This window comes from Podarcis melisellensis (assembly GCF_964234715.1).
Source record: "Podarcis melisellensis genome assembly, chromosome: 6".
NCBI lineage: Eukaryota > Metazoa > Chordata > Lepidosauria > Squamata > Lacertidae > Podarcis > Podarcis melisellensis.
Genome location: NC_138538.1, coordinates 98538189 through 98565440, shown reverse-complemented (window position 1 = coordinate 98565440; position 27252 = coordinate 98538189). Strand labels below are relative to the sequence as shown.

General features: G+C 44.7%; 1 protein-coding gene across 3 annotated transcripts; it reads left to right on the top strand.

The window, feature by feature from the left end:
• The first annotated feature begins 373 nt into the window (after window positions 1-373).
• On the top strand, window positions 374-14776 carry TNFSF18 (TNF superfamily member 18). Of its 3 annotated transcripts, XM_081915196.1 has the most exons (5): window positions 374-517; window positions 1901-1971; window positions 3744-3835; window positions 12841-12871; window positions 13683-14776. In XM_081915196.1, exons 1-5 carry the CDS (start codon window positions 489-491, stop codon window positions 14030-14032), a joined length of 573 nt encoding a protein of 190 aa, XP_081771322.1. In that variant the 5' UTR covers window positions 374-488; the 3' UTR covers window positions 14033-14776. The 3 variants fall into 3 exon arrangements, 2 of the variants coding, with proteins under 2 accessions (XP_081771322.1, XP_081771323.1); XR_014169357.1 differs by lacking the exons at window positions 1901-1971; window positions 3744-3835 and having other exon boundaries at window positions 13683-13785; XM_081915197.1 differs by lacking the exons at window positions 374-517; window positions 3744-3835 and having other exon boundaries at window positions 1769-1971.
• Window positions 14777-27252: the final 12476 nt, after the last annotated feature.

Genomic DNA, 27252 nt, shown 5'->3' with positions numbered 1-27252 from the left:
TGTTTGACAGTGGAATTTGCTGCCAAGGAGTGTGGTGGAGTCTCCTTCTTTGGAGGTCTTTAAGCAGAGGCTTGACAACCATATGTCAGGAGTGCTCTGATGGTTTTCCTGCTTGGCAGGGGGTTGGACTCGATGGCCCTTGTGGTCTCTTCCAACTCTTCTATGATTCTGTGATTCTATGGATGTGGAGCACAATTTTCACCACAAAGCCCTGTCTGGAAGGCAGCTGGTGAAGTGCAAGGGCTGGCAGAGCAATCCTGTGCCAGATGTCTGCCAAAGCAAGGCCCACCCCTTTCCATTGGGCCGGCAGCTGGACAGGCAGCACATCTAAGCTGTGACGCTGAGCCTGGGCTACAGAGGGTGAACAAAGAACCCATGGCAACTTCTGCTTTCATGTTACTTCTGTTTTTGCCCTGTAAGTGGAAAACAAGGCTGGAGAAAAAGAGAAGAGAAGACAGGGAACTAAGGCAATGAAAGAGTGAGCAGAGATGGTGGCTCTGAAGAAACCCTGCAGTGTGTAAGATATGGGGGGCTGTATGCTGTGGGGCAGGTTGGGGGGGGCGTGAGGGAGACAGGTCCACATACCGAGTGATTAGAGGAGGACCTGGAGCAAAGTATGTGGTGGCCTAAAAAGAAAACAATGGCAGATGGGGATGTGGCAAATGATGGAATGAGGAGCCAAAGAGAAGCTAGGAATGGAGCAAAATGACACGAGGCCCAGAGACAGAAGGGATGGTGCAGCCTTGGCATGCAGGAAGGATCAGGCAGAGGAGAGCCAGTGGGGCAGACTGAAGGTTGCTGCCTTCAGAGGGGAACCCTGCCAGTTGCAACTTCTTCTTCTGCTGCTGCTGCAGCATTTGCAGCCCTTAAGGAGGACAACAAGAATCAGGAAGCAGAGGCAGGGACTTGATTTCATATATAGATTTGAGCCATTCAGATGGCTTGACTACACATTCCTAACACAGTGGTACCTCGCAAGACAAATGCCTCGTAAGATGAAAAACTCACAAGACGAAAGAGTTTTTCATTTTTTGAGTTGCTTCGCAAGACGAATTTCCCTATGGGCTTGCTTCGCAAGACGAAAACGTCTTAGAAAATGTATGTACAGTACATTTTCAATGCATTCCTATGGGAATCCGTGCGTCTTAAGACAAAAAATTCACAAGACGAAAAAACTCACAGAACGAATTAATTTCGACTTGCGAGGTACCACTGTATTAAGTCAAAGCTTTTGAAACTCACGTAGTTCAGATACGTGGACTGTTTCACAAGGAAAACCAAAACTCTTGTACATATTGACCTTATGTCTCTTAAACTTTAGATAAAAATAAATTGCAGTACATTGTATTTCACTATCCAGTGCCCTTTTACAACGCTTCATAGACGTAAGCTAAAGTTACCAGACGTCCCCGTTTCCTGGGGACAGTCCCTGTATTTACAAATCAGTCCCTTGACAAAATCCAGTGAAGTTGAAAAGTGTCCCCAGATTCATTGAAAAAAATCTGGTAACCTTAACGTAAGCAGCTGATGTGATTGTCTTCCTCAGCAGCCCTCTCCTGTCCTTGGAGCAGTTTCATTTCACAGCCTTTGTGGGGTTTTGAGCCAGAGGAGAGGAGTTCCTCCTCCTACGTCAGTTTCGCTCGATGTGTATCCTCTTCTACAGCCCAGACAGTGATGAAATACAAACCCCACCCCTTGTTAAAGAAGGTAACCTCCAAGCATATAAATATCTTTCCCATGGCTCAGGGCTACTAACTTCTGGAGACGTTTTTAAGGAGTTCCAGTAAGCACAGGCTGGCTGGAGCTTCTGCCATGGAGGCACTGGCTTTCACAGAGGGGCCCAACCCTCACAATGACCCCCAAACAGCAAGAAACTATAGGATTACCCTGTGTCTTGCAGCATGTTTGGTCATCTTGATGCTGGTTTTACTTCCATTTTCTATCGCCTGCATTCTTCTCCATCACAAACAGGTAAGCAGATAACAAACCTCTAGAGAAAGATTTATTTAAAACATTTTCCTCCTACTCTTCAGCTGAGAAAGCTCCCAGAGTGAGATCATTAACAAATAAGCCAGTCGCTGCCCTCAGGTTTACAACCACAAGACAGCAGAAAAGGCGAGGGGGGGAGGGGGCAAGCAAACAGGGGCTCCAGTTCTTGCAAGTTACAAAGTTCTTGCGAGGATCCCCTTGAGGGAGAAGCGCCCAGAGGGGTGAGTGCTAAGGGGGTGCCCCCAATTCTCATCTATGATGCTGCTGCTGCAGCCCAATGGAACAACTGATGTTAGTATATCAATGATTTGTATTAATTAGTAGTTGTAACAATTTTATGTCTATGGTAACTTTATGGGAAATACAATACTGGAACTTTCAGCATTGGTCTAGTGGAATTTTAAGGAAGAGCCAGTGCAAAATAGTTATTAGACTGCTGTGACTCAGGAGACCACAGGTCATAAAGTCACGAAAGATCTTTGGGGCCATTCATGCGCCCCAGGCCCTTGTGGCATGGATAAAATGGGGAAGGGGAGAAACCATACCTGCCCCCTAAAGCTCCTTGGGAGGTGGGATAGAAGAGGCATCAATGAATCTCTGCCCTGCGGCAGGGGGGTGCTTTTCTTCCCATGGCCCAGGTGTTACCGACAAGTGGTGTCTGAAGGAAAAGTGGGTGAAGCAACAGGTGTGGGTCTTACCTTCAGTGGCGAAGCAAGCCGCTCAGGCGCCTGGGGTGGCATGCCCAGGGGCGGGGTGAGCTGCCCATAGGGACAGGGCACACTGTGGAGCCTCCGGAGTCTGCCTGCCCCCTCCCACTCAGCCGTCCTGCACCTGGGGGGGGGGGAGCAGCGGGCAGACTGTTTGGGCAGTGCAGAGCCTGCATGCACCCAAGCCACTGTGTCTCTCTCAGGAGAGACGTGTGGCTCGGGCACGCTGCAGGGCCGTAGTGAGTGTTGCCTGGCATTTTGTCACCCCCCCTCAGTGGTGACACCCGGGGCAGCCCACCTCCACCGCACCCCCCTTCCTGCACCCCTGCTTACCTTTTCACAGCAGGCTCCCCTCCAGCCACTCAAGCATACTAGATGCCCCCACTGCTCTATCCTAGAACCGGGCGACAATGCCAACCAGGCAAAAAAAACACCCTCAGGTTGTCTGGAGAGTGTGGCCTGGCAAGGGGGTGTGAGGCCTGGCAAGAGTGTCAAGGGCCAGGTATGGGGGCCTGGAGGGAAATAGTTGGCCCCAGAACTGAGGTTCCCCATCTGTGCTCTATGAGATGTTATTTTTAGTTCCTCCTTGTCCATGGTCAGAGGAGCTGTGACAAAGCACTGTGGCTTCCACTAATTGCACAAATCACAGAATCATATAATTATAGAGCTGGAAGAGCCCCTGAGGATCATCTAGTCCAACCCCCTGCAATGCAGAAATAGGCAGCTGTCCCATACAGGGATCGAACCTGCAACCTTGGCGTCATCAGCACCAGACTCTGGCACACCCTGCTCCCCTGCTCACGAGGTGCAGTTCCATGACAATTGTTCATCAGGTCAGGGTGGCGGGGGAAGCCAGCCAGTCAGAACTCTGAGTTCTTTAAGAAAAGTAGTCTATTACTTATATGGGTCTTATGAGGATTCAAGCAGAGGTACTGGCGTAAACGAGCACCCCACCTCAAATCGTTGCAAGCAGAATAATTATGTGCCTGGCTCAGGAATGAGGTTGAAATTCAATTTGGTTCACATTTGCCTGGTTTGCACTTTCAGAAACAATATGCAAAGTGAAATGGTCATCTGTCAAGATTCTCCCTTTGCCAGTTCTCCAGCCCAGCAATGGGTACAAAAATGCAAGCACAAAGGTAAAGCTTGCGTCCTTATTCAAGTATATATAATAATGAAGATCTGAAGAAGAAGGAACTGATGACTCGTTTCCTTTTTGCTTCATGAGGAACAATAGCTAACAATACTGGGGGAAATTCAGTTTATGACTCTAGAATATGGGTAAACTAGTGGAATTGTGGAAACATTTTGGAAAAAGTGTATTTCCAAGGTTTGATGGCTCATAACACCATTTCTTTTTTAGTAATACCGTAAAATATCAATGGAATGAAGAATGTAATGTAACAAAGTTTGTTCAATTATCTGTATTCTATCAAAAGTTATAGCCAAAGAACCAGAAAAAGGAAGCACAGCTTGCTTAGGTTGATATGCAGTAGCTTTCCTTCATTTGAATGTAGCCAGTGAGCAGGAGTGTTTAGAGAGCCAATCGGGTGTCATCTTGTTTTGGCAATGATTCAGTCAGGTCACAGTAAGATTCAGCTATTGATGTTATGTACTGGAGCTGAGAGGAGGACATTTGTCAGTGTGTTATGCGATTGCTATCAAGGTGGTTGGGGTTTTTGTGTTCTTTCATTTAGTGAGCTTGAAAAACATAATAAATAACTTTAAAGAAATGGTGCAAAGAGTTGGCTGGTCACCCAGAAAGTGAAGTAAAATAGTACTATTAAGTGAACAAAGCTAAAGTTATAAAGAAATTAGAAGAAAAAATGGTGGAAACTTAACCAAAGGTGGCATTTCTAATTTTTTGAAGTGGTATAAGGAGACTCAGTCACTACAAAATCAGACTGGTAAAGGCAGCAAAAGGTGCACAACAGCAAGTGATGATAGAGGAATTGAGAGACTGTGCCCACGTGACAGAAGAAAATCATCTGAGTGTATACAAGATGACATGGCGTGATGTAATGTGAAGTTGAGTGCAAGGACAGTTCGGTGCAGACTGCAGGAATAATAATAATAATAATAATAATAATAATAATAATAATAATAATAATAATAAATTTTATTTATATCCCGCCCTCCCCAGCCAAAGCCGGGCTCAGGGCGGCTAACAAAAATAAAACAGTACAAAAGTACAGTACAAACAATATGGTCTAAATGCTAGAATTCCAAGGGAAAAGCCATTGCTATCTCTCAAACAAAGGTTGAAAAGGCTAAACTGGGCTAAATCCATGTTAACTGGACAGTGGAACAATAGGACAGTGTTATTTGGAGTGATGAGACCAAAATCTCTTTGCTCGGTCGTGAAATATTTGAGAAGAATTGCAGAAGATTTACATCTTCCTTTTATTAAGATAAAGGTAAAGGACTCCTGGATGGTTAAGTCCCGTTGAATTTGACTCTGGGGTTGTGGCGCTCATCTCGCTTTCAGGCCAAGGGAGCCGGCGTTTGTCCACAGACAGCTTTCCGGGTCATGCGGCCCGTAGGACTAAACCGCTTCTGGCACAACGGGACACCGTGACGGAAGCCAGAGTGCATGGAAACGCAGTTTACCTTGCCACCACAGCACAACTGTGTGGAAATGATTTTTGAATTTGCAATTACCTTCAACGGATTGATAAAAACAGAAGATGGAAATTATGGTTTCTAGCTAAAGGATGGCTTATTTGTCTTGGAAAGGAGATAAAACAAATACGTTTGGACATATGTTTGTTACAAATGGCAGAAAGCCAGATTTCCTCCATTTTGGGATGTGTCACAGTGGAAAATCACAGACATGAGAAAAGTGAAAGTGAAATGCCACGGACAGGAAAATAAACACCCACACAGAAATATATTATATTGGTCTAACCTGCTTGCCAGACGAACTAACGAAGGATCAACATCAGATTGTCTTATTGGAATTACCTGGACTAATTAAAGAGAAGCAGTACAAATATGAGATCATCATCACCCCCCGAACCTCAGAGCACGGGAAGTCAACCAAAGATTTATAATTTGGCATAAAATTCGGACTGTTTGTTAATTTTATAATTTGGAATGTTTTTAATGTGGTTTTAATTGGATTGCTAAAATGGAAAACTTAATAAATATTATTATATAAAAAATAAAAAATAAAACAAATTCAGAGAAAGCTATTACTGTATTTTTCGCTCTATAGGACGTACCAGACCATAGGACACACCTTGTTTTAGAGGGCGAGAACAAGAAAAAACAACAACTCCCCCTCTCTGCTCATTGCCCCTTCAGCGAAGTGGCAGGAGGCGCGGCGCAGAGAGGGGGAGAATTCCCCTCCCCATGTTCTCCCCCTCTAAAACAAGGTGCCCTTCAAGGTGCATTCAGTTGCCTTCAGGCGGCTACCTTGGAAAGCTGGAGAGCGAGAGGGGTGGTGCGCACCAACCCCTCTCGCTCTCCAGGCTTCAGGTTCCTTTCGACCTGCTCTTTGGGGCTGGTGGGGGGAAGCCCACCGCCAGCCCCAAAGAGCAGGTTGGGGAGCAGCGGAAAGGCGCACAGCCTTCCCGCTGCTCCGCAAGCTTCTCAGGGCTGCCGGGGAAGCCCGGGGCTATGGCTTCTTTAGCCCCGTGCACCCTCTCCCGGCTGGAGAGGTGGCGCACGACTAAAGATGAAGCCAAGACACCAAGTGGGATGCTTCCCGCTTGCTGTCTATGCTCCCCGCTCACTGTCTTGGCTTCTGCCATAGCCGCTCTCCAGCCGAGAGAGGCTGCCCGCGGCTGTGGCAATACCCCCACCTCCCGCAAAAGCCCACAGGAGCCGCGCACCCTTTAAGGAGCATGCGGCTTCTGTGGGCTTTTCTACAAGGAGGCAGAAGGGCCACGTCAGGAAAAGCCCGCAAGAGCTGCGCAGAGCTTGTGTGTGGCTTTTGGGGGCTTTTCCTGTCTGCCTCCCCCCTGCATTCGCCCCATAGGATGCACACACATTTCCCCTTCATTTTTGGAGGGGAAAAAGTGCATCCTATAGAGCGAAAAATACAGTAATTAAAAATGTCTCATATTAGTGAAAATAATATACAAAATGCATTACATTACATGTAATTGCATAGGAAAATGTCTATTAGGAGAAATTCGCACTAAGAAGCTGATCAATTCTCAACATGACTTTTAAAAATTAATTCACAGACTGATGTGGAAATGATTGGATAAATGAGAAAGATACTTTTTATAATAATAATATTTGAATTATTATTATTTGTTTATGTATTTTTAATAATCTTTATTAGTTTCCCACATAAACACATATACATAGATAACAAGTCATACAAAGCAAAACTAATGAAAGTAAAGAAAAAAAGAAAGAAAGGAAAATACAATATATTACAATTAAGTAACAAGTTAAAATGTAAAACTTCCAATCATTCTCATTATACTACTTATATTGTCTATGTTTTCTCACACAGATTTATATTATTTCACATTATTTTTATATATTCTGATAAGATATCTGATACACTTTTTGCTTACAAGTATCAGTTTAGTTCTGCAAGTATGTTGTTGCTTGTACAATACAATTTTAAATATTTCTTAAATATTTTCCATTCTGCATATGCTTTCTGGTTTGAAACTCCTCTGACTCTTCCCGTCAGTTTTGCTAGTTGCAGGTACTCTGTCATAAGAGTCTGCCACTCTGTTATCGTTGGTAGTGTTTCATTTTTCCAGTTTCTTGACACTATTATTCTAGCTGCTGTGATTGCATCCATAAACAATGGTCTTATACTTTTTAAAAATTCTATTGGTAGTATACCTAATAGGAAGATCTCTAGGGTTTTTTTAAATGTAAATTTAAATAACTTTTTCAGTTCACTGTAGATGTTGTTCCAAAATTCAGGGATAACCAGACAGTTCCACCACATATGAAAATATGACTCTATGTCCTTTTTGCATCTCCAGTATGTTGGCGACCTGCCTTTATACATTTTAGCGAGTTTTAAAGGGGTGTGATGCCATCTGTATAACATCTTCATAGTGTTTTCCCTGAGGTAGCATGCCCTGAATTTAATATCTGTCCTCCACAATCTTTCCCATTGTTCCATGTAGATATTGTATCTAAAGTCCTGCACCCACCTTACCATTACTAGTTTAACTTCTTCCTCTTTTACTTCCCATTCTAAAATGTAGTCATAAATTCGTGAAATGTGTTTTCCTTTATTGTGGGTTAACTCTTTTTCAAATTTGGATGTTTCTTTTGCAAGACCTTCTTTCTTATCTATACACAATCTTTGGTTTAACTGAAAATATTGGAGCCAATTCGACAGGTGGCTTTTGATTTCATCATGTTTCTTCAAAGTTGCCTCATCTTTATCCGCTTCTAGTAATAATTGGTACGTGGGCAACTCTCTTTTCATATTCCTCTTTTTAACTGCTATGACTTCTGCGGGTGAGGTCCACATTGGCAGGGGCACCGACTTATAAAAAATATTGGGGGGGCCCATACCGACTTATAAAAAATATTGGGGGGGCCCAAGACCTCCAAACCGCTGCTGCTGGGGGAACGAAAGGGGCGAGCCCCGGGCTGCCCCGACCTTAAGTGAACCTGTGAGGGCCCGCCCTTTGCGGCAGCTGATTGGCTGCCGCCGTGGGCGGTGAATATTAATGAGCTAGGGGGAATCCCCGCTTCTCGCGGGGCTGACGCCAGCCCTGCGAGATTGTTGATGGGTCGAGAGCCCGCAACCCCACCCCCTCTCTAGATCGGGAGTGGCTTTGTTTTAACTCATTACTGAATGTATTTTAAAAGGTAACTATCGTCAAACAAGGAAAATAAAAAATACCAACATAATTTTGTGATTTTACAAAGCCTAATATAACTAATAATTTTCTTAAATTATTGGGGGGGGCAGAGCCCCCCCAAACGAATTTTTGAGGGGGCTCGGGCCCCCTCAGGCCCCATGGAGTCGGCGCCTATGCACATTGGTATCTTTGGCTTCAGTAATCCTTTATATTTAATCCATATCTTATAAAATGATTTTCTTATCACATGGCTCAAAAACCCCTTGTGGACCTTCACTTTTTCATATATTAAGTAAGTGTGCCATCTGTACCGATTGTCGTGGCCTTCAAGATCTAACACATCGGTATCTTTTAAAGTGAGCCCTTCTTTTAGCCATACCAATCCTGCAGTTGCATGGTATAATTCTAGGTCTGGAAGCGCAAAGCCTCCTCTCTCTTTTTTTATCTATTAGTAATTTGTGTTTAATTCTCGGTTTCTTTCCATTCCAAACAAATCTTGCTATTTCCTTTTTCCATTCTTGGGAACATTTCAATCTTCCTAGGATTGGTATTGTTTGGAACAAAAAAAAAAAACCATTCTGGGAAGAATATTCATTTTCACTGCTGAGATTCTTCCCCAAATATATTTTTTTAAAAAAGATCTTTCCAGGATTTAATGTAGTTGTCTTCAAACAGGTTTATACTTTTGGTTCATATCCAGATCCCCAGATATTTAACCTTATTTTTCATTTCCAGGCCTGTTCTTTCTTGTAATTCTCTTTTCTCTTCCTGTGTTAAGTTTTTGGTCATTATTCTTCCATATTTTCTTTTGTTGTTGTTTAGTCATTTAGTCGTGTCCAACTCTTCGTGACCCCCTGGACCAGAGCACGCCAGGCACTCCTGTCTTCCACTGCCTCCCACAGTTTGGTCAAAATCATGCTGGTAGCTTCGAGAACATTGTCCAACCATCTCGTCCTCTGTCGTCCCTTCTCCTTGTGCCCTCCATCTTTCCCAACATCAGGGTCTTTTCCAGGGAGTCTTCTTTTCTCATGAGGTGGCCAAAGTATTGGAGCCTCAGCTTCAGGATCTGTCTTTCCAGCGAGCACTCAGGGCTGATTTCCTTAAGAATGGATAGGTTTGATCTTCTTGTAGTCCATGGGACTCTCAAGAGTCTCCTCCAGCACCATAATTCATATTATACTAATTAGGTCTATAGCTGCTGGTATGCTTTGTTTCAGATCTTGTGTTGTTACAATTAGATCGTCGGCGAATGCTCTAACTTTATAAGACTTTTCCCCAATCACTATTCCTTTTGTATTTTCGTCTTTCCTGATATTTTGTAAAAGTGGTTCTAGGGCTAATATAAATAACAGAGATGACAAAGGGCATCCCTGTTTTGTCCCTTTTGTGATGGGGATATTATCTGTAAGGTTGCCATTTATAAGAAGTCTAGCTCTTTGTTGGTGATATATTGCTTCAATTCCATTTCTAAATTTTGTTCCTAGTTCCATTATTTCTATCTGTTTTTTCATAAAATGCCAGGAGACATTGTTGAATGCCTTTTCCGTATTGAGTAATAACAAGGCTGCCTTTTTATCACTTTTAGCTTATTCCAAAATATCAGCAATGTTTCTGGTATTTCCTGAAATTTGCCTTCCTGGGAGAAACCCCGTCTGGTTTGGGTGAATGATTTCTCTGATAGCTTCTTTAAGCCTGCTTGCCAATATATTGGCAAAGAGTTTATAATCACAGTTTAATAGTGATATTGGCCTGTGACTGGATATTAACTCTGGGTCACCTCCCTGTTTAGGTATTAGTGTTACATAGGCTTCTTTCCATGAGTTGGGGATTTTCCCTTGATTAAGGGTGTTATTCATTATTTTGGTTAGTGGTATTAAAATATCTTCCATTTTTTTATAGAATTCCACTGGGAGACCATCTGGGCTTGGTGTTTCCCCTGTTTTAGCCTTCTTGATTGCATTCCTGATTTCTAATGTTGATATCGGAGCATTAAACATTTGGACTTTCTCTTTTTTAACCTCTGGGGTTTTCTGTTGGGTTACATAATCTTCTACTTCTTCCCCTATGTCTACATTTTTAAAATACAAATCTTCATAATATTTAAGAATTTTTTGTAATATTATTTTGGGATCACCTATTTTTGTTCTGTTGATTTGTTTTTCCTTTTTCCTTTTTTGAGTTGTTTATGTGCAAATTCAAACTTGTTCTGTTTAAACATTTTCAGATTCCATTCAATTTCTTGTTCTATTTTCGACTTGTATTCTGCCTGTAATAATTTGATTTCTTTTTTTTCTTTTTTCATTGTTTAGTTGTTTATTCAGCTCTTTTTCCTTTTCCTTTATTTCTTCTAACAATCCCATTTTTTCCTTATCACTTTCTTTTCTTTGTAAGGCATTTTGTTTTATTAAGTATCCCCTAATAACCGCCTTGCCAGTGTCCCATATTGTTCTAACGTCACTGACTTGTTTATTATTTCATTCAAAACATTCCTTCAATGTATTTTTAGTACCCTCTACTATTTTTTCCTCTTTCAATAAAGATTCATTCAATTTCCATCTCCTTGTTCCTGTTCTCCAATCTGATTTTATTCTTAATAAGACCGGGTTATGGTCTGAGATTGTTTTTCGTATAATCTGTGACTCCTCAATCCTTTTAAGCATATCTATGGAAACCCATATGGAGTCTATCCTGCTAGCCAATTTATTTGGTTTGGAAAAATACGTATATTATCTCTCTAAAAGGTAAAGGTACCCCTGCCCGTACGGGCCAGTCTTGACAGACTCTAGGGTTGTGCGCTCATCTCACTCTATATTATCTCTCTAAAAGGTAAAGGTACCCCTGCCCATACGGGCCAGTCTTGACAGACTCTAGGGTTGTGCGCTCATCTCACTCTATAGGTCGGGAGCCAGCGCTGTCCGCAGACAGGTGTCCAGGTCCGGGTCACATGGCCAGCGTGACAAGCTGCATCTGGTGAGCCAGTGCAGCAGACGGAACGCCGTTTACCTTCCCGCTAGTAAGCGGTCCCTATTTATCTACTTGCACCCAGGGGTGCCTTCAAACTGCTAGGTTGGCAGGCACTGGGACCGAACGACGGGAGCGCACCCCGCTGCAGGGATTCGAACTGCCAACCATGCGATCGGCAGGTCCTAGGTGCTGAGGTTTAACCCACAGCGCCACCCGCGTCCCATTATCTCTCTAGCCCATGCTTATATCTCCAAGAGTCTTTTAAGTCAAAGCTTTCAATCATATTCACAAAGCTAGACTGTAATTTCCCCTGTCCTTTATTCCCTCCAGATCTGTCTAGTTGTGGGTTTATTACCCCATTAAAGTCTCCGAGTAGTAATACTTTATCTTCCAGGTAATCCAACAGCTTTGTTTCTAAGTTCTAGAAAAAAGCTGCTTTTTTCTCATTGGGAGCATACACCCCTACTATAATAATTTATAGTATTATTATTATTATTATTATTATTATTATTATTATTATTATATTTGAATTTATACCCCTCCTTTTTCCCTGACAGGGACTCAAGGCAGCTTATGGACAAGCTCGCTCATCCTTCCTTCCCTCTGTGGCTGGGTACCCCCATCCCAAAGGGGACACAATTCAGCTTGGTGGCCAAGGGAGGGGGAGGATAGCAGGTGGCAGCAGCAGCTCTTTTGGGAGGGGGAGGCCTGCTGGGGCTTCCCCTGATTACAGTGAAATGCTGCTCCCAAGATGGAACATGGTCTGCTGGCAGCTCCTTTTCCCACTGGAGTTGTTGCGCTGCTACGACTCATGAGTGCTGGCTCTCAGTGATATTCATGCTGGCAGCATCTTCACAAACATCTGAGGAGGAGAGGCCTGCTGGGCTTCTCCCACCATCAGATGAGTTTCTGCTTGCCCCCGATACTCTGCCCTGGAACCCAAGGTGAGTTTCTCTTCTTGGAGATGGGACAATGGGCAGCAGATAGAATTTTCAATCATTATCTCAGATATGTAAAACCTGCAAGGGTTTTGGGGCACTGGAGAAGCCTGATTCCTCTTCAGGTGAGTCTAACCTGTTTGCCCATCTCCATTTGCCACTAATACCAAGTACTGTTTACAAAAGATGAATTACGCTTTCGTTAGCTAAGAGCTGCTTTTATCTGAGAGCGAGAGACAGTTTGAATGCCGTGTTTGCAGATTTTCTCCCTCCCCCCCCCCCCCGGAAGTCAAGTAGCATTTTAGCCCCACAGCAACATGTGAGGTAGGTTAGGCTGAGAGACTGTGACTTTGTGCCCAATAGAGATTGGACCTGGGTGCCCCCGTATGAAAGGAAGACTTGAGTAATTACATAGTGAATTCCCAACTTTTCTTTTCTCCACAGTCACCCAAGACTTGCTGGATTCATGGATCTTGTAAGTACTCAGATCTGCTTGATTTTTTTTAATTACCATCTTTTATTTATTTAAGACACTTCTATACTTCTTTTCATCAAATATGTCTCAGGGTAGTTAAAATGAGGAAGGACCATTCTACTATTGTGATTACTATTCATCCATCCATTCAGTTTCATAATGGGATTGAGGAAAGCTGATTATTTCTTGAAGTTTCCTCTGCCCCCTTCACTGGTGCTGCCTATGCAAAAGCAGGGCATAAGGACTAATTCTGCACACACACACAGGTTCTGAGTGTGAGGTTGACTCAAAGTCTCTCTCATGCTGAATGGACATGAGGGAGTTGCAGGGCTGTTGCTGCTCTGTCCTAGCCGCCCCCAGCTGTGCATGTTAGCCAGGCACCTCCTCCCTTGTGTGATGGGGCTCTACATGCATACCGAAGTATTGGTACTGAACTTCTCCACATCCAATTAGCCAGGATCCCTCCCCTCATGTGCAGGAACTCTTTACACATACATCAGCGTGTTGGGCAATCGTCACATGGTTTGCAGAAGTAAAAAAAACCTAAAACAGCTAGGGGGCCCTGCCTCCCCCCCCAAAATTAGCTCAGTGAAGGCTGAGCTTCCTCAGTAGCCACAGAATGCAGAAAGCTAGTTGGAAAAGAAACATGGAAGTATCTAGGAGACAGAGATGACTGGTTAGAAAACTGGAAAGGAGGCCTAGGAAGTGAGACTGTCGGATACCATTTTGCTGTACATAATAGTACAACAACAATAACCATTTTTTTATACTTCGTTTTTGGTGTTCTTCTCCCCTGGTTTATGCCTGCAAGCTCCAGTCCCTTCTGACAAGACTATCCATTGGGAATGGAAACCCATTTGCCCTGGCTCTGCACTGACTGCAAGTCCCTCCTCACTGGAAATCTTGGAAAGTGGGATGTATTTTGTCTATGCTTATGTGGCCCTTACGGAGGAGGCCTCGACTGAACATCGCTTTTCTGTTTACCTGATGGCCGACTCTCAAGTTCACAGTGTTTTCCAAGGGCCCAATGCTATGCTTGCATTTATAAACATGGGAAGGCCATATTTCCTGAAAAATGGAATAAAGTTGCACTTGGACATTAATGAAGGACTCACACATATTGACAGCAATAGAACATACTGGGGGATTTTAAAAATTTAACAAAGGCATCAACCTGTGTCAGCTTTTACTAAGTTGAAAGAACTTGCAGAATTAATTCCTGAGGGGGATTCTGGATTTCTCAGCACTACACCAAGGCGTTTGCCCATGTTCCTGGAGGTCGGCTGGTTGCCCAGTCTTTGCCTTACATTTCCCAAGACCATATGCTTTGGCTTTGCTTCACTTTGCTTCACTGCAGCCAACAGGCAGACTAGATCTTTTTGCAGAAGAAGCAGAAACTGCAATACCTTGACTCATCCAAGACACATTTGCACCATTTAATTGAATATCCTGCCTAAACCAAAGATGGACGGAAGGTGAACCTAGATGTACTGGTAGATTTCTGGGTAATGTGCAGTAAATTTGCAAGAATCTCTGACTCCCAATTGTCTAACAGTCACAACAACTAAAAAGCCTCCATCCCACCCCCAAATTTAGGTTGCTGAGAGATAACATTGTGGGGAGGGAACCAGAACTTGTGAATGAACTTGTGATCACTATCATAACTAGCCTCACGAATTCCTGAACTGAGCATATCCTTAGAGGTATTCCCTTCATTTAATTATTCGTATATATATCTGCCTATCTTTTTAGGATAAAAAACACTGACTTGAATGTCATTGGGCTTCTTCACACTTGCCTTTTGCCTGACTCTTTTCAGGCAGAGATATGTGCTTTTTTGTAAATAATTTTTTATTACTTTTTAACAGTTACATTTTCACAAATAAAAGCAGTAATTAACTCACATTTCTACCAAATTTAAATTTATACAAGTACCTTCTCTTTGAGATTTTTTAAATCTCTGGACATCCCCCCATACCCACTTCTGGTTCCTTATATTAACCCAATTCTTCTGCATTTCCATACTTGCACTTTTCCAATTATTATTTCCCTTAATTTTATCTAATTTTCTACTAGTTGCAAGCATTTACTTAAAATCCTGCCAATGTATCAACTTGTTTACAGTATTATTTGCACATAAACAATAAACGATTCCCACTCTTTTTTAAGCTTCTCGTTCTCCTAGTCTCTGAGCTTTGCCATTAATTTTGCCACTTCTGCATAGTCCATTAGCTTGATTCGCCATTCTTCTTTTGCTGGTGTCTTTTCTTCCTTCTATCCTTGGGCTAACAATATTTGTGCGGCTGTTGTAGCATACATAAATATTTTCTTCTGTTCTTTAAGAAGTTCAGTTCCTATCTGTTAAGTTGTGGGTGAACATATCAGACGACACAGCAATTCTTCAGACAGCTCTTGTTTATTCACAGGCCAGAAAAGAACAGGACTGAAGGGTTCAGCCAACCTGCTTATATAGAGCTCAACTACAAAGCAACAGTAACAATTTTCTGTAACTATCCAATCACTGAACGTCACTTTCAATTCCTTATTTGCCTATACGGACCTGAGTGAAAGCTATCTAAAGTATCCCCCTGCTGGCCCAGGGTGAGAACTTCAGTACATAACACCCCTCCCCACCAAGATAAGGCGTTAGTACCAATCGTGATGGCTTCCTTATATACAGCACTACATGTAATGGTTCAATTAGGCACAAAAGCATATCGGTTACATTTCACATACTTCCATTAGACGGACAGTGTTACATGTCCAACGACATAGTCCTTTAAATAAGTTGGGCGCTTGGAAACTCTGCCAGACAGCCAGGGACTGGTACCCAGGTCCAGGGGTCTGCCCGATTCTTGCTGAGGCTGTGGTGCGACCCTAGGTTGCATTGAAACCAAGTCCCCTGGATCCGCTTCTGTGGGTGGAACCTGCGCAAGTGGAGTTGGCGGAATGTCAGGCGCGGCAGTGATCTGAGTCTGTGGGGAGTCCGGCAGACCCTCTGAAGCAGCTTGGTTCAGCTCCATGCCCACAGTTTGCAAGTAGGTGGAGCCTCGCCATCTGTAAGCATCTGTTCCGGAGCCACGAGCGTGGTTGGGGGCACTGTGGTAGTGTCCAAATCCCCAACCCTGTGCCTAAGCTGGTCTTGTGGATCTCCTGGGCGGAGCGTTCAGCAGCTTCCAAGGCCGTGGCCTCCTCAGTGGGTTTCTGCAGCATGAGGTCTGGCTTGGCAAGGAGATGTCATTGCAGATGGATGTCCCGGACCCTGCAGATGATTCAATCCATCAGGGCATCGTCTAAGTCTCGGATCTCACAGTGCATTGCGGCCTGTTGGAGGGCGGCGGTGTAGTTGTAAATTGACTCCCCCTCTGCCTGGTTCTGGTGGTAGTACACATGGCGGGCAGCAATCTTGGACGGCTTCGGCATGTAGTGGCTGCAGAGCTTCTCTTGAACCACGTCCCACAGCGCTGCCTGGACTGCTAGTGGTGCAACCAAAACTCGGGCTGTCTCAAACACCTTGGGCCCATAGAGGCTGAGGAATAGGCCCCAGTTACGGTCCTCTGACCTTTCCGTCAGCTTGTTTACTTGGAGGTAGCAGTTGAACCAGTGAGGTAGGCATCCCATGATTCAGAGGCTGGGGCAAATGGCAGTAGAGGCATGAGTGAAGCCATGGTTCTGATGCCGACATGGAGAGTGATGGATGGAACACCGTGCTCTAGCCAGAATGGTCAGCTCTGAATTGGTTCTGTTCAGTGGTTTCGCTCAGTGTTTCAGCTCAGTGATTCAGCTCATCTCAGAGGGTGGCCGTGTCTGGCTGTGTCCCATCTTCGTCACCAGTGTTAAGTTGTGGGTGAGCATATCAGACGACACAGCAATTTTTCAGACAGCTCTTGTTTATTCACAGGCCAGAACAGAACAGGGCTGAAGGGTTCAGCCAACCTGCTTATATAGAGCTCAACTACATGGCAACAGTAACAACTTTCTGTAACTATCCAATCACTGAACGTCACTTTCAATTCCTTATTTGTATATGCGGACCTGAGTGAAAACTATCTACAGTATCCCTGCTGGCCCAGGGTGAGAACTTCAGTACATAACACTATCAATCCTAGTAAGAAAGTTTCTGGGTTTTAAACAAAAGTTATTTTAAACATTTTCTTCAACTCATTATAGAACATTTCCCAGAAGCTTTTAATAACCTTACATTCCCTCCACATATGATAGAACGTACTGTTGGGATACTGCCAGGGAGACAAAGGCCATCATGCCCCCATGCCGTCTCCGGACGATCCATCAACCTCCCGTAGAAACGCAGTATCAGTCCATTAGCGACACAAGCCTCAGAAACATCTTTCCACATTCCAAGGACTGTGCACACCCTTTGCAGAGTTCGCACAACAAAAGATGCACTCAGGAGAGCATTATTTACAACTTTATTCAGCGTTGGTCAGAACAAAGAAAAAAACATGACTGCCTGCTTCGATGTCCAGGCACAGAGAGAGGAAACAAAAGCTATATACAAAAATAGAAACTTCATGTGAACAGGAAATATGCAGGCTGTGACACAACAACCTGCTCCCTTCTTAAGGTGGAACGGAAATATCCTAACACGTACCCTCCTTTTCTCTACATTTCCAGCACTTATTAGAACTTGTTCTGTACATTTTAGCAAGTTTTACTGGAGTTAGGTACCATCGGTACATCATTTTCATATGGTTCTTTTTAAGTGTGAAACATGCAGTAAATTTCAAATCCGTCCTCCAAAGCCTTTCCCAGTCACTCATGTCCCACATCCTTTGCCCATTTTATCATTACACACTTAACACCTTCCCCTTTGGTTTCCCATTCCAACAGGAATTTATACATTTTTGACAGTAATTTTTGATTATCTTCTACAATTTCTCTTTGAAATCTTGATATTGTGTGGCTAAATCCTTTCTTTTTATCATTTTTAAATTTTTTCTTTATTTGAAAATAATGTAACCAATTGATTACCTTCTCTCTAATTTCCTCAGATTCTTTTAACTTTAATTGGTTGTCCACTTCTGTTAGCTCTCTATATGTTGGCCATTTAGTCCTCATATTTACCTTTTTAAAAGATACTGCTTCTACTAGGGATATCCACCATGGTGTTTTTGTTCTATTAAATCTTTATATCTCTCCCATACCTTAAAAACCACATTTCTTATTATATGGTTATGAAATCCTTTGTGGACTTTTGCCTTCTGATACCATAAATACACATGCCAACCAAATATGTAATCATGCCCTTCCAAGTCTAACAGGTCTGTATTCTCTAATTTAATCCAATCCCGAATCCAGAAAATGCCTACTGCTTCAAAGTATAATTTTAAATCTGGTAAAGAGAAACCTCATCTATCTTTGACGTCAGTAAGAAGTTTATATTTTATTTTCAGTTTCTTCCCTTTCCAGATAAATCTTGTAATATCCTTTTGCTATTCCTTGAACCCTGGGCCTGCAGGGGGATACTGTAGATAGTTCAGGTCCACATATGGTAATAAGGGATCGAAAGTGACGTTCAGTGATTACAGAAAGTTGTTACAATTACGTTGTACTGGAGCTCTGTATAAGCAGGCTGGCTGAACCCTTGAGTTCTGTTCTGTTCTGGCCTGTGAATAAACAAGAGCTGTTTGAAGAATCTCTGTGTCGTCTGATATGTTCACCCACAACTTAACACTGTGTCTGAGCATTCCCACCCCCCATGAACTCCCCCCATGAAAACCTGTTCTTTAAAGCTGAATCAGAGGAAATGTCCATTCAGTTTTCTGCACATTGACATTTGCTCCGGTTGAGCTTTAAAGAGCAGGAATGCTCTGGAGGAGAAAGGGGGGGGCTTTAAATTGCAGACCATGTCTGTAAAGATATGTGTAGATAAGCCCTTAGTTAAACGCACATGGCACTTTAATGTCTACAAAGTGCTTTGCACAATTATTTCAGTAATTGTAACATCGTCTTTGCAAAACAGATGACAATTATAATTCCCCTATATAAGAGTAAAAATGTATATTAGTCATTCAAAAATCCTTTCTATTCTTTTTTAAAAAATCAAAAATCAAAGCACAAATGCCATTAATAAATTTAGTTCAAAATTCCAGATATCAAAGAAGACAGATGGACGAAAAATCAGTACATTACAAAATACTGATCAAATGTTTCACATCAGTTGAAAAATATGTTCGTTTTGCCAAAAAGCAACTAAATATTTCAGAAAATGTTATTAGGCTTTGTCTTCCTTTCTTTAGCTTTATAGACTTTGGGAAATAACAGTAGACAACAGACAGACAGAGGGTTTATCTTGTCACTCAATGAAAGAGGGTTCTGATCAGGGCTTGTTTTCAGTGTAGTGCTAAGTAAGCGTCTCATCAGCACAAGGATTTCTGTTTGCCCAAGGGATGCCTCCTTCTGCCTCCTAAATGTGTTCTGGGGGGGGGGGCTTAACCCTCCAGAGCAGATTTGGGGTGGGGGTGGGGCACACGGGGGAGGAGAGGGGATGAAGTCCTGTTGCACAAGCAGAAGCTGATGAATGGAAGGCATTGGATGCTCCCGAGTGATTTCTAATATTTTGTGGAATATAAATTTTGTAAAGAAGCTGGTAAAATGCGGTCTTGACTATGCTACCACTCAGTGGATTTGTAACTGGCTGACTGACCGAACCCAAAGGGTGCTCATCAATGGTTCCTCTTCATCCTGGAGAAGAGTGACTAGTGGGGTGCCACAGGGGTCTGTCTTGGGCCCGGTCTTATTCAACATCTTTATCAACGACTTGGATGATGGACTCAAGGGCATCCTGATCAAATTTGCAGATGACACCAAACTGGGAGGGGTGGCTAACACCCCAGAGGACAGGATCACACTTCAAAACGACCTTGACAGATTAGAGAACTGGGCCAAAACAAACAAGATGAATTTTAACAGGGAGAAATGTAAAGTATTGCACTTGGGCAAAAAAAATGAGAGGCACAAATACAAGATGGGTGACACCTGGCTTGAGAGCAGTACATGTGAAAAGGATCTAGGAGTCTTGGTTGACCACAAACTTGACATGAGCCAACAGTGTGACGCGGCAGCTAAAAAAGCCAATGCAATTCTGGGCTGCATCAATAGGAGTATAGCATCTAGATCAAGGGAAGTAATAGTGCCACTGTATTCTGCTCTGGTCAGACCTCACCTGGAGTACTGTGTCCAGTTCTGGGCACCACAGTTCAAGAAGGACACGGACAAACTGGAACGTGTCCAGAGGAGGGCAACCAAAATGGTCAAAGGTCTGGAAATGATGCCTTATGAGGAACGGCTAAGGGAGCTGGGCATGTTTAGCCTGGAGAAGAGGAGGTTAAGGGGTGATATGATAGCCATGTTCAAATATATAAAAGGATGTCACATAGAGAAGGGAGAAAGGTTGTTTTCTGCTGCTCCAGAGAAGCGGACACGGAGCAATGGATCCAAACTACAAGAAAGAAGATTCCACCTGACAGTAAGAGCTGTTTGACAGTGGAATTTGCTGCCCAGGAGTGTGGTGGAGTCTCCTTCTTTGGAGGTCTTTAAGCAGAGGCTTGACAACCATATGTCTGGAGTGCTCTGATGGTGTTTCCTGCTTGGCAGGGGGTTGGACTCGATGGCCCTTGTGGTCTCTTCCAACTCTATGATTCTATGATTCTATGACTCCCAAATCTATAAAAATGTATTGGACACAACTTGAACAGCTAACAATTTACAGATGCAAATGATCAAATATTTATATGTAAAACAAGGTTAAGGTAAGGAACCTGTGGCTCTCAGGATGGTGTTGGACTCCAAGTCCCATTATCCATGACCATGTTTGCTGGGGGTGATGGGAATTTAAGTCCAACATCCTCTGGAGGGTCACTGATCCTTGTTGTTGAAGGAGCATTGAACGCAGGGGCTCCCAGAGTGTGGAGTGAGCTTCATTCAGGTAGTCTGCAATGACACCTCTATTAAGAAAAAAACAACACCCCCAAACTTTAGCATCTAATAGTGCAGTACAAGTGCTAAACAACAGGTGGAAAAATACATAGCTAAGTGTTCTGCCAAAACCCTCGGGAATTTTCAAGTGGTGGAGTTTGGGAACTATTGATTTAATGGATGGTAGATTCTGCCTGAGGCAAAAACAAATGATGGTATAAATAAGGCAAAGAGACAGGTCTCTCCATTTTTATTTTTATTTTAATATTTTATTAAGGATTTTCTTGTTTTACAGAAGTAAGTGTAATGCCTTGTATTTTTTTCCATGTAACATTTTTACAAATCTGTTTCATTTGTTGAGGCATTAGGGGGAGAAGAAAAAGAAAAGAAAAGAAAAAAAGAAAGGGGGTGGAGGGAGGGGAGATGGATGGGGGTGGGGTCGGGTGGCGGTGTTTCTATTATGCTTAATGTATGTAGAGTTTGGTGTCAGCGTGCTTGTGTTGTTCACTTGTGTTCCTTTGGTGGTGAGAGAGGTTGGGGTTGGCCTAGGGTGTGATTGTTTGTTTGTGATTGGCTGCGGTGATCTTTGTTTTCATGTGTGAGTGGGGTGGGTGGGTGTTTTGGATCAGGTTAGCCATATTGATTTGTATGCTGTTGGTGGATTATTGTCATTGTCCTGTTGGGCTGTATATGTGATAAAGGGGAGCCGTACCGGGGTGAAAGGCGTCTTCTGTTTGTCCCTGTGTCAGTTTCAGTTTATTAGTTACTTTTTCTAGTAGGGCTGTTTCCCATACTATTTGGTACCATTGGTCCATGCTTACTCCTGACAGGTCTCTCCAGTGTCTGGTTATGGTGTTTCCGGCTGCTGAAAGTAGGTGGGTTATGAGTTCTTTGTGGTGTAAATGGGCATTGTTGTCTTGGAAGGTGTTTAGCTGCAATTCAGAGTGACAGAGGACAAAACCAGAGGGATGTATTTCATCTTCTGAGGAGAAGTAGTCTATACAGATTTGGATACACTTCACAGGAACGGTCACTCAGCTCATGATAATAGACTTGATCAATTGCTAATGGATCAACTGGGGAAAATTAAAGCAGTTATAAATGCAGAGACATGGGGCAATGTGTTACGTACTGAGTTGAATAGGATCCAAACTGCAGCAGTCTGATTGGTCCTAGAACAATAGGCTCCAAAAGGCAGCAGTCTGATTGGTCCTAGAACAATAGGATTCAGAATGCAGCAGTCTGATTGGTCCTAGAACAATGCAGCAGTATGATTGGTTAGCAGGAACCACCCAATCATGCTCCAGATAGAAGTGAATCCACAACCTGATTGGCTTACAGTAGAATTCCGGAATTAGCCAATCTTGTGCAGCCCATTGTGTAAATAATGCAGTGTTTCCCAACCGGTTGCCTGGTGTGCCGTGGGAGGGAGGCGGGCGAGTCGGGCAGCGAGAGGCGGGGCGGTGGCGGCGAGCACATGCAGGGCGGCGAGCGAGCTCTCTCCCACATCCCATCGCCGCTCGCTTCAGCCGGCCTACTGGGCTGTCGCAGGCGGAAGGCCTGCGCATGCGCGAGGTTTTCGCGCCTTCGGGATTCCCTTCACGCCTTCCTCCTCCCGGGTCCTTGAGAGCGCGGGAAGCGGCAGCGCGAGACCGGCGTTGAGACAAAAACACAAAGTTCCATTCAGGGCTCCCCTTTTGCCACGTCGTCTCACAGTTTGGAAGATAGCAGCTCTCCAAATTAATAGTCCTCTTTGAATAGGCGGGGCCTGAGCGTTCCACCAATTTAGGCCTCCTGCCGGGATGTGATATGGCTCCACCTTCCTCAAGGTGGTTCTGCTTTTAAATATTTTCCACCCTGTCACCATGAGGACTAGCGACTTCTTTTCGTAAAATATAAAATCGCTGCTCCTTGCTCTCGTGAGACTGTGTGTGTTTTAATTCGAAAAGGGTGTTCCGTGTACATTTGTGCGAGCTGTGCTGTAAAAAAAAGGGGTCTGTATCCGTTTGTCAGTGGCAATTGGATGGCCGGATACTGCAGTGATGGAAAAGTTTTTGAAAAGAAAAGAACTGGACTCTGAACAAAATTTGGAGCCAGATGAGAGCCCAAGTATGAGTGGGCATGAAAAGAAAGCAAAGATGGTTAGCTCAAGCAAATTCTCTGGCACAAGGCAATATAGCGAAAGCTATATTTCATTTGGATTTACTTTCACCGGAGATGCAAACCAACCAACTCCACTGTGCGTGGTGTGTGGTGAAAAGCTAGCTAACAGTGCTATGGTCCCAAGCAAACTTAAACGCCATCTCCAAACGAAACACCCTTTGCTTCAAAACAAGAATGCGGACTATTTTGTTCGCCTGCGTGAAAACACGGAGAAATAGGCAACTTTCATGAGACAAACCTCAAAGGTAAATGAAAGAGGTCTTAAAGCTAGCTATCACGTTGCTGAACTTATAGCCAAGTCAAAAAAGTCGCACACTGTGGCAGAGACATTAATACTTCCCACCTGCAAAGCTATTGTAGAGAAGATGCTCGGACCTGAAGCAGCTAAGGAAATAGCCAAAGTCCCTCTCTCAAACAACACAATTTCCAGACGTATTAATGACATGTCTGCAGACATTGAAAGTGTGGTTTTGGAAAAGATCCATAGCAGTGAGAAATTTGCATTACAACTTGACGAGTCTACTGATATCAGTGGACATGCTCAACTCTTGGCCAATGTGCGTTTTGTTGATGGTGATGCAATTAGAGAAAACTTCTTTTTCTGCAAGGCATTGCCAGAAAAAGCAACAGAAGAAATTTTTCGGGTCACATCAGAATACAAAGAGGACTTAAGTGGGAAAACTGCACAAGTGTCTGCACCGATGGAGCTGCAGCCATGGTCGGGCACACCAAAGGCTTTGTAAGCAGAGTGAAGGAAAGAAATCCAGATGTGATTGTTACGCATTGTTTTTTGCACCGTGAGGCCCTCGTAGCCAAGACTTTACCAGCAGACCTAGTTCATGTGTTGGATGATGTTGTGCGCATGGTAAACTTTGTAAAGTCACGACCCGTGAAAAGTCGCATATTTGCAGCTTTGTGTGAGGAGATGGGAGCGAAGCATAAAACCTTGCTGTTTCATACGGAGGTCCGGTGGTTGTCGCGTGGCAAGGTCTTGGTTCGTGTGTATGAGCTGCGGGAGGAACTTAAAGTGTTTCTGACAAATGAGAGGTCAGATTACGCAAAGCTGCTTGCAAGTGATGAGTGGTGTGCAAGGCTGGCATACCTGGCAGATATATTTCATCATCTGAATGAACTGAACACACGAATGCAAGGCCGAAATGAAAACCTGCTTACAAGTACAGATAAAATAAATGTATTCCGTTCAAAGGTGGAACTCTGGCATCAACACGTGGAAAGTGGCAATCTTGAAATGTTCACACTCACCAAGCAATGGCAAGGTGTTCACACTGCTGCACTGTGTGAGATAATAGGTAAACATTTAAAAACTCTCGAGGGGAAGTTGTCATTTTATTTCTCTTCAGTCTCCACTGAATGCCTTGACTGGGTTAGGGACCCTTATAGCTCAGCATCAGTTGGTGGAAAGGACATGACTTTACAGGAGCAGGAGGAACTAACTGAACTGAGACAAAATCGTGGTTTCAAGCTAAGATTTGCTGATCTACCTTTGGACAGTTTTTGGTTGGAAACTGCCAAGGAGTGTGTGTCTTTCTTCGATTCCAGCCAGAATATCAGCTTTGTGTTCAGCCAAACAGGCCCAGGTTGCGCACTGAATAAAGTATTTTATAATTTTTCATATTTCTGTTTACTTACTATTTCATAATAAAGTAATTATAAAATATTATCTTTGTGTTTATTTGATTCCTATTAAAGAGAGTTACTTTATATATAGTCAATATAGGCACAGAGTTAATTTTTAAAACATTTTCTAATGGTGGTGTGCCTCGAGATTTTTTTCATGAAACAAGTGTGCCTTTGCCCAAAAAAGGTTGGGAAACACTGAAATAATGTATATAAAGCAGATACTTTGAGGGGACTTTCGTTCATTCCTCCTCACCACTATGAGCTGAATAAAGAGCATGAAATCACTTTGCGACTCTGAGTATATTTCACTGGCGACGAGGATGGGATCCCGCTGAGCTGACTGCCACACACAGCACCACAGCACCGCCACCTGCTGTACCGCTGCCTCGCACCGTGTATCCAGGCTTCAGCTCCGGGACACAAGAAACTCAGAATGGCAACCAACAGCAGCTTCTCGCCGTTCAACCCAGCATCTGGAGACTGGGAAGCGTACGCCTCCCGTTTCACCTTCCTCCTAGAAGCCAAAGGGATCACCGATGAAGAAGACGCCAAGAAGAGGGCAATATTCTTCAGTGTCTGCGGAGCGGAGACGTTTGAAATCGCCCGGGCTCCCCTTGCACCTGAAGACGTCGCTACTGTTCCATACAAAACAATAATGGAACAGCTGAAGGGGCACTTTTCGCCACAGCCCTCAGTGGTGGCTCGTCAAAATGCCTTCTACGCAAAGCGGCAAGCCCCTGGGGAAACCATAACTGGGTTTGTGACCTCTCTCCGCCAAGCTGCCCGGTTCTGCAACTTCTCAGAGCTGGAGAACATGCTTCGTGACCGCCTCGTCGGTGGCCTGAAGGATGAGAAGCTGCAACGACGCCTCTACGCTAAGAAGAACCTCACGTTCCAGGTCGCTCTGGAGGAGGCCCTGGCAACGGAAGCTGCCGAGAGGTCAACGCAAGAGGCACGGCCGAGCCAGCCATCCCAACCGAGGGTCCACCACGAAGACCTCACCGACGACTCAGGATCCAACAGGGAGGAGGTGCACCGAGTACAGCAGCGCACTCAAGCAGCCCACATACCACAGCTGCCTCGACGAGAAGGAGGGAACTGCGCAAGCTGTGGAGAAAGTCACGAGAGGAGGACCTGCTGTTTCCGCAACGCAGAGTGCAGGCAGTGCAGAAAATTGGGACACATCGCCCGGGTGTGTCGGGCTCGGCCCACCCGACGCCAGGCATCAGATGACCAATCCAAGAGCCCCAGGTCCGGGGGCCCAACGCACCAAGGCAACTCGACGGAGCTCATGGACTTCCAGGTATACCAGTTGCCCCACCCCAACGTAGAGAAAATTTATGTAGAGGTACAGATAGAGGGGGCCCCATACCGCATGGAGCTTGACACGGTGTCTAAGCTGCCCAAGGTCCCAGCTCACAGAGGACCAACGCCAATTCTTGTTATATACAAAAGTCTTTATTAAGGTTCAGTTTCGATTCCAAAGCCGCGGCATGCAGCTCTACGTCTCAACCCTAGACCGCTGAAGCTCCGTCTGAATCTCCTCCCCCCAGACACCAGTTCAAGACCCTAGCCTTGCTCCACCTCCTCCTTTGCTCCTTTCTCCTCTGGGTCCTTCTGCCTGCTGGGGTGCTGCCCTTTCTGGACTCTTCTGATGCTGAGTCCGCGGATTCTCCCCCCTCCCTCCGGCGTGCTTTAGGACCTGGCTCCCAGTCTGCACTTCCGGCTGTCCCACGCTCCTGTGCATTTGAACTTGGCTCGCGCGCCCAGCCGGTAACCTTCCTCCTGACCGTTACGCTGCTCCTTTCACTGCTTCCCCCTTCGGGGGGGCTAGCTGGCTCTGACTTCCCCTCTGTTCCCTCACTCAGCGATAGGGGCGTGGTCAGTCCTGACTCATCTTCTCTTTCCCCTGAAGGGGAAGCCGGCCCTGACACGTGGGACTCTTCCCCCCCGCTACGCTCTGGTGGGGAAGCTGGTCCCGATCTCCAGCTGCTGCTTTGGGAGTCACCGCTGGTTCCTTGCTCCTGGTGCCTCCCTCCCAGGAACCCCCTTGCTCTGGCTATGGGTGCCCCCTTCTGTGAATCTTCCGACTCACTGGACAGACTCATGGAATCTCTTGCCCCACTGTCTTCCTCACCTACACTGCCCTTGGATTGTTCCCCTTCGCTCTCCGCTTCCTCCATCCCCTGTGCCTCCACTCCTGAACCCCTGACACACGGGTTCAACTCTATCCATAATCTCAGCAAGGACCTTAAGGAAACTGTGTCCTACTGGGGGTCCCAAACTCAGGCCGGCCCCATTCACCCTCCGGGACTTCCAGAAACGTAAGGTACCCACAATGGGGGTGGGGACCTTCAGGGTGCAATACCGAGGGCGGACACGGCAACTGGACTTGCTTGTGGTCAAGGGCCCCTACATTAGCTTACTGGGATTGGCATGGTTTGGACCACTGGGGCTAGCCGTCACCGGGGTGAACCACACGAGCTTACAAGTGGACGTGGACGCCATATGCAAGGAATTTCCGGGGGTTTTCGATGGAAAATTGAGCCAGTATACGGGCCCCCCCATTGCTCTACAGCTTGACCCCGCAGTACGACCAGTCAGGCTCAAGGCCCGCCGGGTCCCGTTCGCCCTGAAAC